Source organism: Ctenopharyngodon idella, chromosome 11 (assembly GCF_019924925.1).
Source record: "Ctenopharyngodon idella isolate HZGC_01 chromosome 11, HZGC01, whole genome shotgun sequence".
Lineage (NCBI taxonomy): Eukaryota > Metazoa > Chordata > Actinopteri > Cypriniformes > Xenocyprididae > Ctenopharyngodon > Ctenopharyngodon idella.
The window spans coordinates 1,527,920-1,540,020 of NC_067230.1; the positions used below are offsets into that span (position 1 = coordinate 1,527,920).

General features: G+C 36.9%; 1 protein-coding gene across 3 annotated transcripts; it reads right to left on the reverse strand.

Annotated features, from left to right (window-relative positions):
• Positions 1-1,138: 1,138 nt before the first annotated feature.
• On the reverse strand, positions 1,139-11,431 carry med16 (mediator complex subunit 16). Of its 3 annotated transcripts, XM_051912939.1 has the most exons (15): positions 11,308-11,431; positions 10,914-11,146; positions 10,635-10,742; positions 8,618-8,787; positions 8,110-8,541; positions 7,826-7,931; positions 5,904-6,059; positions 5,605-5,822; positions 5,327-5,533; positions 5,027-5,237; positions 3,814-3,947; positions 3,542-3,734; positions 3,020-3,233; positions 2,578-2,661; positions 1,139-1,519 (listed from the first exon to the last, which is right to left on the reverse strand). In XM_051912939.1, exons 2-15 carry the CDS (start codon positions 11,092-11,094, stop codon positions 1,393-1,395), a joined length of 2,541 nt encoding a protein of 846 aa, XP_051768899.1. In that variant the 5' UTR covers positions 11,095-11,146; positions 11,308-11,431; the 3' UTR covers positions 1,139-1,392. The 3 variants fall into 3 exon arrangements, with proteins under 3 accessions (XP_051768899.1, XP_051768900.1, XP_051768898.1); XM_051912940.1 differs by having other exon boundaries at positions 10,956-11,418; XM_051912938.1 differs by having other exon boundaries at positions 10,914-11,418.
• Positions 11,432-12,101: the final 670 nt, after the last annotated feature.

Genomic DNA, 12,101 nt, shown 5'->3' on the forward strand with positions numbered 1-12,101 from the left:
TTTGAATTTAGGCTTTTGTTCACATATAAACATTCATCAACTCGCACATCAGTTGTGGTAAATGGAAGCTCAAGCATGACATTCAAGAACCAATGAGGTTCATTCTTGTGTGTTACAAGCAGGCTCGGTTCAGCTTTTATGTTCGCTGATCAATATTTATATGTGAATAAAAGTCTAAATTAAAAAAAAGCGATGGGGTCTCTTTAGAAAATTTGGACTAAACTGCTCAATTCATATGGATTAGTTTTACGATCTCTTTATGAACTTTTTGAAGCATCAAAGTGGTAGTCGCGTAGCTGTCTATGGAGGAACAGAAAGGTCTCAGTTTTCATCAAAAAGATCTTCATTTGTGTTCCAAAGATGAAAGCCTTACAGATTTGGAACAACATGAGGGTGGGTAATTAATGACAGAATTTTCATTTTTGGGTGAACTAACCCTTTAATTATGCCTGTTAAAATGTATTGTACAAGCTTGTTACTTTCACTGTTCATTCTATTGCTCTATCATATTTCATCTTTCATTTAATAGCACAGGGCATATTTAGAGCTTCTCCAAGGCTCAATAGAACAAAGATACAAATGAAATAGTGCTTTTCAGGTTTCATGGTAGGTCTAACAGTTGTCTTCACTGTAAAAATTAAATATAAATTAATTTTTATTAAAGTTACAAATGTCATTCACTCAAGAGCAATGAATGATTTTTTTTTTCATTGTTGTTTGATTAACATTAAAAAACAACAGCAGGTTTATTAGGCTTCTGTCCCTTTAAGACAGAATGCACAGATCCAATATACTGTTACGCATCAGTTTTATTTCTCAACTGTTTACATTAACTTACCAACTATGTTTACTAGGATACTTGCAAAGATGGGAGTTTTTACATAATTTTGTGAATATGTCAGTTTAAGCACAAGACGACATGAAAGAATTCAATTCATTCACACGGCTTGGGTGGGTGTGCGCTTCCGATGTTTGTGCACAGTAAACTTCTTGTCCTGTAAATATGTAGGGAACCACTCTTTATACATAATTCCCATAACAGTTCATAAGCAAGTTTTTACTTACGATTTAGTTTTAAACGTGCTCGCGCAGTATTTTTATTTTAAAATGTTCATTAATACAAATCAGAAGGCAAATCTTTTTTTTTTTTTCATTACAAAAATGTTTATTACAAACTACAACATTACAAAACAAAATACATGGTTCATATTTACAACAGCAAAAAAGAAGACATTATTCACTCTCTCCAGCAGACACTGTGGCTGGGAGAAGGTCCTGTAGGACATGTTTTAAAGAAAATAAAGATTGCTTTGTTGTACAGATCTATACGTTGGTTTACAATGAGAGATCCATGCAGCTTTAACATTTCCTCATTTCTAGATGGTGTGATCTTTATGTTAGTGCGGAGGGGATTCTTCTCCAGAGACCTCCACACAGACAGTTCTTGATCCAGCGCTGCTCCCACTGTCTCATGGCGTTGGTTTTATTTGGGGATCTCAGCATGGTGACACAGCCACACCTAAACAGACCAGAAAGACAAGAGCTCATTGAGGAGTGCTGCTAAAACAGAGTTTGTGAAGGCAGAGCCTCGGTACAGTCACCTGCATCATGTGGAGATAAAAGATTTACAGGCCCAAAGACAAATGTTTACAAATATTATTTTTTGTTTCAAAAGTAAATTTAATTGAGTGCCTTTATTATTCCATCACAAATTTTTTTTAAATGCAGAAGGAGAAGATAATATATAAAATTGAAAGGTACACTACGTAACTTTTGGCACTCTAGCGGTTAATAAACAAAACTGCATATGTCTTGCAGAAGGACAGTGTAGCCGGAGCTACTTCTCTGTGTTATGTATGAGTCACGCAGGTACTGGGCTACTCCGCAGTGGTAGCGTCCCGCTCTAGTTTGAATATAAACACTTATTATAGGCATATGCAGTGATTCAGGATAAGACAAAAACACGGTTTGGAAGATGGATTAATGATGTACTCCCTCATTTTATAAATTCTGAACCAAAAAAGAAAATTACATAGTGTACCTTTAATATACCCTATATAAACCTAAAGTTTGGGGTCAGTAATATTTTGTTTTTTTGAAAGAAACTAATACTTTTATTCAGCAAAGACATTATTCAGCACATTTAATGGATTAAAAGTGACAGTATATAATGTTTATAATAATCCTAAAGATTTCATATTTTGAACTTTCTATTCGCCAAAGAATCCTGAAAAACATATATCACGGTTTTCACAAAAATATTAAGCAGCACAACTATTTTCAAAATCAATACTGATTTTGCTGAGCACAAATGGCATAAATGGCATTTTAAAATATACAACTGTCAGGGCTGTTCAACGATAATCGTGATTATCGTGTCCAAAAATAAGAGTCTGTGTTTACGTAATGTATGTGTGTTTGTTCTGCGTATAATTATTATGCATATATCTAATATGCATAATAATAACATATATCTAATAGAATTTAGCCCTTTTTTTTTCAAAAATACATTTTAAAAGCTTAATGAACTAATTTGTTGTCAAAATGTTCACGTGAGGAATACTTCTAAAGTGATACCTGGTGCAAGCTTTGCTGTCCTCTGTTGGAGAGATGCCCAAATGTAAACATCGCAGATGGTCCATCCTCTGAGATGCTGGAATTCTGTAACAACACCACCAAAACAGAAATGCACTAACCACTGGCAACAATTAAACATTTTTATTAAACAATTATCTGTCAAATCAGTTCCTCAGAAATTAGACTTGGACTATAGCGCACAAGTCATATGGACAACTTTTATGCTGCTTTTTTTTTTTTATCCATTTTTGGAGCTTGGCTGTCCAGTCTTCATTAACTTTCATTATCTTGAAAAAGTGGACATGATATTCTTTAAAAATGCATCTTTTGTGTTCCACAGAAGAAAGAAAGTCATACAGATTTAGAACAACATGAGGCTGAGTAAATGATGATAGAATCTTTTTTGGTGAACTGTCCCTTTAAGAAACCCATAATCGCTCACCTGAACACCTCCACCTGTGCATTGGGGTTGACCCCGGGCATGGTGTACGGTTTGCCAAACTGAAGTCTGAGTGGGTGTTTGCTCTGGATCTTAGTGATGACACCATCGTTGATGGGCAGCCAGTCCATGCTGGGCACTAGGAGCTGACTGGGCAGCAGACAGCACTCATCAATCAATGTCTCATCGGGGTCCTGAGGGTGACTCTCATCTCGAGCTGCCAACCAAAAGAAAACAGCAAAACAGAGTTAATTTTTTTTAAAGATTTAACAGCTTTTTCACTGAACTGACATGTTGGCCTAAAGCAGGGGTTTCCAAAGTCAGTCCTGGAGGGCCACTGTCCTGCAGAGTTTAGCTCCAACTTGTCTCAACACATCTGCCTGGAAGTTTATAGTATGCCTAGTGAGCCCTTGATTAGCTGGTTCAGGTCTGTTTAATTGGGGTTGGAGCTAAACTCTGCAGGACAGTAGCCCTCCAGGAGCAGGATTGGACCCCCCTGGCCTAAAGAGTGACAGAGTGACTCACAGCAGAGCCATAGTTTAGTGAGCAGGCGGAAGAGGAGAAACATGCTGTCCTGGTTGTCAGATGTGGCCGTGTAGATGGGCAAACAGCCTGGTTTCAGCAGGCCCCAAATACGGATCATCACCAGCATCTCTCTGAGCATGCCCAGAGATGCACCGTCCCGCAGGAACCCAAACCCTGGACGCACAATGGAGCCCTGAAAAGAAAAAGCATCACGTAAAACTCAAAATTGGCAGGATCATGACTCTTGGTAAAGGTCGTCCAGTTGAGTTCACCTGGTTGGGCAGGTTGGCCAGCAGGTAAAGAACAAAGTCTCCGACCCACTGAATGAGCTGCTGGAGAGACTGGAGGGGTGGTCCGTCCAGAACAAACTCCTCCGTCTTAAGGTTGATCATCACCTTATCAATGTCTGAACACATTAACAGATCAGAAATCTGCATTAGCGTCAAAACAACAACAAAAGTGGGTAGATGGGAGAACTGAAGTATAGATGCTCTGAAGTAGACCTGAACGACTTGATGAATTTTGAATATGAATTATGACAATTATATGTCATACATATAATTGCGATTAACAATTCTATTCTATTTTGTTCATGTCATGTTGGAAAGATCATATTTACGAGTTGATGCACATGAACACCACCACAAAGTCATAATTTTAAGTGGGAAACTCAGAACTTTCTTTAAAAATCTTGCTGAAAATTTTGCAGCCATCTTGTTCTGAACAAAGTGACTTGAATGTACCTGCTGTCATAATTACTATTTCCCAACTTGTAAATACAAATTTCCCAGCTCACATCACTGAAAACGCCTAAACAAATTTTCAAATAGGTGCTATGTTTATATATAAATTGCATTTTTGAGGTCTAAACAACTACATTCTCGCCTAAAAACTCTTAAAACTAAATTCTGTGACACAATAACAGTATTATTTGTAAAATTACAGTGGGCTTCTCCGCCATTGAAGCTCATTGTGAGAAATGCTGCCAGTAGATCCGGCAGAAACAAGCGGAGTGATACAAATTGTGAAACGTTTTCCATGCGATATTACTTGAATATCACATGACTGGAAAAGGCTCTCAGCCAATCAGATTCGAGAAAAAAAATAAGTGTATAATATAATATAATATAATATAATATAATGCAGTCTGATTAAAACCCACAAGCCTTCATTTCATTTAAAGGAAGACATTTGACTACAACAGTCTTTTTTTAATTTTCTTTAATTTTTATTCCCTGCCAGATTAGTCCCCTGCTTCTCCCTACCACACCGGTAAAGGAGATACGATACTGCACATTTGATGGCACTTCTGTAAGCACTTAAATTTCCCATATTTGGATGGCAAAAAGTGATTGAATTTTAAACTGCACAATTATTTCGGCTATCTCAAATAATTGAGGTTAGATCAAATAACCATAATCAGACAATTAATCAATAATCAGAACAGGCCTACACTGAAGCATCTTTTGGGTGGTGGGTTATTACCAGTGTCAGTGTTTTTGGCACAGATCTCAGAGAGTCTGTCTCCAGGACTCTTGTCAGGGGTGTTGAGCACATGAGGTCTCAGTAAAGACTTCAGCGTGGAGCTGATGGCGATAAGGAGCAGTTTAGCATGGAAGTCACAGGCTCTTGCTGCAGTGGCAGAGGACAGCTTACACAGAGACGCCTTCACTGCCACTATACGGGTGGACAAAACCTTCATCGCCAGCCATAAAGAGAGAAACCACAAGAAAGTCAATTGATAAGTCATGAAGTGGAAGTTTCTATAATAACAGGCTGATCTACCTGCTGCAGTGCTTGGTTTTGTCTCATGTACTCTTCGTGAAGCTTCTCCAGAAGGTTATGCACCATGCCGGGCTGCGCGTGCAGCAGCACGTCCCACCAGTCATACCCAGTCACCATGCAGTACTCCAGGAGGAATAGCAGGTGGCGCAGAAGTGTGTTCATGTCCAACATTTGGCCCATGGATGGGGACACTCGGAGCATGTGCAACTGAAATCACAGGAGGGGAAATATAAGATCTGAGGGTGCTTCTGTCATCGCTAGGTGTCATGCTGTCATACCTTGCCATGATTGTCCACGCCCACCAGTGCCAGAGATGTCCAGGAGAACTGAAGGGCTTTGAAGTGCAGTGTGGGGCCACCAGCCCTCTGGCGTTTAATGGCAGGTTCTTCTCCAACACGCTGGGAGGAACCAGAGGAACCGTAGAACACCCCCATGGTGTGCAGGGAAAGGCGATGGAGAATCTGGATACTGCCATCATGGAACGCCAGTGCAAGACCTAAGGACAACAGAATAATAGTCAACCTGAGCCATCAAAGCCAAGTTCTTTGAAACAGGAGAAAGGATACAAAGGCTGTACCAAGGCCTGGGAAGAACTTGGTGTCGGAGGCAACTTTGAGATCAGTGTTCGAGATGGAGATGGGAAGTTTAGGCAGAGCAACAGCAGACACACGGTCCAGATCATTGGTTGCTGAGAGGATACGCCACTTTAGAATCATTGGCTGCTTTTCGCCTACTAAAAATGGTGACAAAACAAACAACAGGTTTGACTTCTGAAGACATCAGCAGCTTAAGTTTCAATAAAGGGGTCAAATTGAGAGAAAAAAAAAAAAGAAACGCTTTCAATAATCATTTTCCGCAGAATATATACACAATACCAGCTGCGCTTTCTCGCTCTCGCATCTTTCCGCACACAAACCCGCCTCCCTTCACTCACTCATTTCATGTGCTCTGGATGAATATAGTTGGTGTTACAGGGCTTGAATTTTGCCGTGGGACTGCGCATTTTGCGCATAATTTTATTAATTTCTGCAGATTTTGTGCTCACACCCAAAGTGCGCACACATTAAGCCACCTCTTAGTACTAAATTGAGTTCTTTTTCGCTGCTTATTGCACTTATTGCACAAAGAGTCAAATACACACAAAATAATGCCAAAATGCCGGTCTTGGTGAGTATTCACGTATACACAGTCAGTTATGTTTTAAGTGAATGTAAACAGTTGAGAAAGAAAACGCATGTGTAACAGAATAATGGATCTGTGTGTCTGAAAGAACAGAATTCTATTGTCATGACAACCAAGGTTTATAGGGACCATTTACCTCCTCCTTAAAACTAAATAATGATGACAAAATAAAATTATAAAAATGAATCAATTTCCCTGTCAGGAGAAAAATACAACAGGAAAACGATTCAAAACATGGCAAATGCAGTAAAAGAAAAAGAGCAACTATAACAAAAATGTTTTTACTTTTAGTTTAAACTTTTAAAGTATGTCAAATATTTCCAAACAGCAGTCAAGAAATTAACAGATTTTAACCCTCGCACACACCATTAAAGCAGAAAATGTGTCATTCGTGTACAAAAAAATGAATGACAATAATAATAATGCACTTACTTTTGTGTTGCGCTTTAACTACAGTTTATCTTTACTGAAGTACACATTGTAGAACATAACGCAGAACTCTGCACAGTCAAAACTTAATTGTTGTCGGGGGACAAGCATAGAGTGCAGTCTGGATGGTTTAAAAGATGCAGATGTCCTGGTATGCACATGATGATGGACAGGAGTCGTCACATATTCGATTTCAATCGAGTCATTCAACTGTGCTCTCAGAGTTTCAGTTATATATTTACAAAGAGCCTTCGAGTCATCTCCCACCACAGGTATAATCCACATTTTGAGAGGGTCACTCTCCCTGTCTTTATATAGATACAAGTTATATTTATGCCACTTTGGCATAGTGATTACTTGCATATGCAGCTACAAGTTTAAAATCTGATCCCTTATCGTGCTAAAAACCCATCACTCATGAGCCAATGCTAGCCGACTGTTTATATAGCATAGTAGTATTTGTTGTACTGCCTTTAAAAACATTGCATTATTGTAAGGTTTACATTTTAAAAGTAAAAAATGAGTGTAATAGACCTTATTCACAGCAGCGATTTTTAATGGGAATGAAAGCGAGGCTGTGAGAGCTAGACATACATTTCTTCAGTGGGTTGTACTATTATTTAATATGTTTTTGGATTGTTCTGCTGACGAAACACCGAAAATATATCTTTCCAAGAAATTTCAGTAGACAAAAAACTCCAGACAACATGAGCTGTGGAAAATTATAAGTGATCTAGGAGTTTTATACAGCTTTTTAAAGCGGATACCATTGAAAACACAGTAAGTCTATCCCTCACAGCCTCGCTTTCATTCCTGTCATGTCGCTTCTCTGAATAAGGTCTACACTGTAACAAAACTCTTTTCCAAATTGGGATTTATGTAACTTGCCCACAGGTGATCGATGCTGGAAGATATTATTAACCGGGAGACCCTCCTTCCGCAAGGACCAGCACTCTACAATACTGCCCATCTGACTGGATGCACAGAGAAGCACCTTCAGAAACACAGCAATCACAAAAAAAAAAACGTTAAGATATAATAATCGGAAATCAGCGTATAGCATGGAAGTTAACATCCAATGTCTTCCCGCAACTGATAGCCAAAAGTATTATATTATTATATTAAGATTATAAAATAATTTTTTTATTTTTTTGAAAGAAATGAAAACGTACCTGTTCAGAGTTTTCACGAGTCAGGAATTTAAGGTGTGTGACGGCGGGGTACTTGTCCCTCCGGACCGGGTCAGTGGTGCAGCGCATGAATAGTGAGGGCAGTAGCTCAGTGTCAATGCGGCACTTCTCATTCACTACGCTCACACACACTTTATAAAACTGCACCGGAGAAGAACTGCTGCCATCGGTGGCCGCCACCACTATATTGCCACCGCCTGTGAAGGCGATATCAGCCAGGGCCACACGGCCCCTCAGCCTGCACAGGCTCTCGCTGGCGGTTAGCAGAGTCCCGTTTGGCTTTAACAATGACACAGTCACCAGACCGCTCACTGTCACTGCTAACCAACCCTCCATGGGCTTCCCGCCAAACAACGTGAGAGAGGGGGAGAACTTAACCCGGGAAAACTTCTCTCCAAAGTTTGTAGAGCCAGACTGAAGAGCAAAAAAAACATGGGTGTTAGTTATGTTTTCAACTGTTAGTTAGTAGGTGGTAAGGAGATTTCCTTACCTTTTCAACATGCAGGGCAAGTTTAACTCCATTGTGTAACCATGAGAGGGATACGATCGGGTCTCCATCCACTGAGCTGCTCTGTGTGCACTCCCAGCTGTTCACCAGGTGTTCTGTCATGCCCCAACACTTAATCTGACCATCACCATCAGCAGACAACAGCCTCGAGCCTGGCGTACCACACCACACACAAACAATTGATGATAATGGCGAGAACATTTTTAAATCAATGGGTAAATTTCAAGAAACCTTTCATGAACATGCTTGGATCTCATTTAAGTCTGAAAGAAAAAAATAAGAAATTATTATTTTATTTATTATCATAAATATTTTGCATAAAGAAAATAAAGCTGAAATAAACATTTAACACGTTTATTTCATTGAGTGTTATTTCAGTTATATATATGTATATATATATATATATGTGTCTATATATATATATATATATATATATATATATATATATATATATATATATATATATATATATATATATGTGTCTATATATATATAATTTTTTTTTTTTTTTAATAGTTTGAATTATGTTTTATTTTTATATGATCCATTTTAATTTTACTTTTGTTGTTTTATGAGGTTTTTAAATTTATTTTACTACTTCGGTTTAGTTTGATTTTTATTTTAGTTTTAGTTTATTATTTCCAGTTATTAATTTTAGTGCTTATTCAAGTTAGTTAAGTTGCCAAGGAAACATTTCTAATTTTCATTTTATCTCAAATATTTATTTATTTATTTTTTTAATTTTTAAATATAATTTTTAAAGTTTTATTATTTTATTTCAGCTTGATTTCAATTAAAGAAAAATGTTTTTAATAGTTTTAGGTAATAATAATAACCCTGATTTGCAAACTTTGGATCTTTTTACATTTTCCCTCCCCAGATGATAAATTATGCAATAATTATATTAATAAAAAAATTAAATAATCTCAATAAAAAAACATTTAAATTCTATTGTTCTCCTCATTTGTAAGTCGCTTTGGATAAAAGCGTCTGCTGAATGATTAAATGTGAAATGTTTAAAGTATTTATTCATTACAGTAGCATCTATTGTTCTGCCTATAATTCATGCTGATTTAAATAAAATCATTACATTACCGTAACACAGTAAAATTACTCCATTACAAAAATAAGAATACCTATTTAGAATAAGGAGATCTGACGCCGTATTCACAAAACATCTTAAGGCTAAAAGTAGCTCCTAACTTGTCGATTTAGTAGAAACTCTTAAAAATAATGGGCGTGTCAGTCCTAATTTTAGGACTCCTAAATTTTTGCTCTAAGCGTATTTCACAAAGCATTTTAGCGCTAAAACTAGCTCCTAAATCTGTGAAACGCTAGACAAAGACAAAATCAAAAACAGTCCTAAAATGATTGTTGGTGCCAATCCGCCTTAGCAATCCACCCTAGCAATCCACCCAAAGACACTGTACTGTACACCATTGAGGCAATAGCGATAGAGCCTTGGGTGCTGGGCCTTTTCTTCATAAATGCAGTACATATTACGTATACATATAGATTTGAATCTACGATAAAACGCCAAAAATAAATATTTAATAAATAAATAAATAAAAATGCCTGATTACCTGTGGCAGTTGTTTACCTTTACAACCTTACCTCACAACCTTTCTCTTAGCTTAAGACTTCTCTCTATTCCTTAGTAAAAGTTGGTCTCAGCAGCTTTGTGAATAGGTTTTAAGAGAAAACTCTTAGCTAAGAACTTTTACTGTCATTTAGGAGAACTCTTAGTGGTAAGATAAAATGTTTTGTGAATACGGCCCCTGAACACACACACATTTTATATAAATATAAATATAATAGCAATGTGGTTAAAATGAATTTAATTTTTTAAAATAGTTACATTTTTTAAAAAAGAACATGCATAATGTGTCTTTATGCAAAATATAATTTCCTATTTTTCATTTTAATAGTAATTATGACCCAGACATGTTCCAGATGTATCACACATTTCATGATTTATATATTAATCATGATGACTGACCTGACTGGTCCCACTCCAGGCAGGAAATGACCTCAGTGTGACAAGAGTTGATTGAATACACATCCCAGGGGTGATCAGTGTCAATGATGTGTATCATATGACTCAAATCTGCAGCAGAAAAGGCCATCCGTTCATAAATGAATTATTCCCTCATTATTATTGTTGGTGGTAGTACAGTATCTCATCAGAAAAAAGAAAAAAAAACTGATGTTCTTGGTATCTCTAATTCAGAACCAAATAAAAGTGTATGCTTTTCTTCGTCATTCATTAATAACTCACCAACGGGTCTGGTAATATTGATAATAAAGTCATTGTCCAGACCTTTATCATCCTCCTCATTCTTCAGATCAGTGGTGAAGGCGATGAGGTTTCTACATGACCAGGCGCACACCAGAGGAATTGAGGGACAGTGGTTGCTCTTGGGTCTCTTCTCCCACTCGCAAACATACGCAATCTCCATTATATAATGAATTAAACTGAAGGTTAACGGCACAGATACCTTTACTGAAGACCTTTAAATATGCAAACAATCACTGTGAGTCAATAAAAGCAAACACTTAGCATCCCTGCTACTGTACAGAAACAGAACAAAATGAAGGGAATAACAGTTATAAAACTACATGCTACTGTTTTTAAGATACAAAAGAAAGAAATGTGTTAAAGTATAATTGACCTAGCATTACGAAATCTATTTTAATTCTAATAGTATTATCTGCACTTTAAAGCGGCGCATCGCTGAGCGTCTATCTTCGTCTATAATTTCCGCGTTTAGAGACTCAACTACCACTTGCTGCCCCCTATCGGACTGGAGAACAACTAGAGATTTTTTTTTTAAAACACTTTCTTTCTTTCTTTCTTTCTTTCTTTCTTTCTTTCTTTCTTTCTTTCTTTCTTTCTTTCTTTCTTTCTTTCTCTGTAATGTCTTAATGGTAAAACATAGCCTGTGCATTGTCTGCACTGTATTTTTTTGTTTAAATCCTCTACGAAATCACTTTTGTTCCTTTCTTTTTATATTCGTTTAATATTTAAATTAAGATTTTATTTATTTTCTTTCTAACATTTATTTTCGATGTCATTCTTAAATTAAAGTGTCTTTATTTCTGCCATTGTAAAATCTGCATATTTTTGTGCGTTTTTACCTGTGGTCATCCCACCACAACTAGGCGCTATATACTGTACAGGTTTAATGTTACAAGTGGTACTTCAACTGAATGAAATGCTCCTTAGCTGCTGTACTGACTAGCCTTTCCACTCTCCAATAATAACGTGATTCATTTACACTTCGAGTAAGGTAAACCATTTGAGTTAGAAAGTCAATTCTTATTTTTTTAATGGAATATTGCAGTATTTATTATAAATGATTTATCCGTGCAAATATTTTTATTTTAATTAATGTGCCCCTTGTAATCTTTAATCAAAATATCTTCCCCTCCCTCTTGCAACAACATCTTTGACGACGTGTTCCCG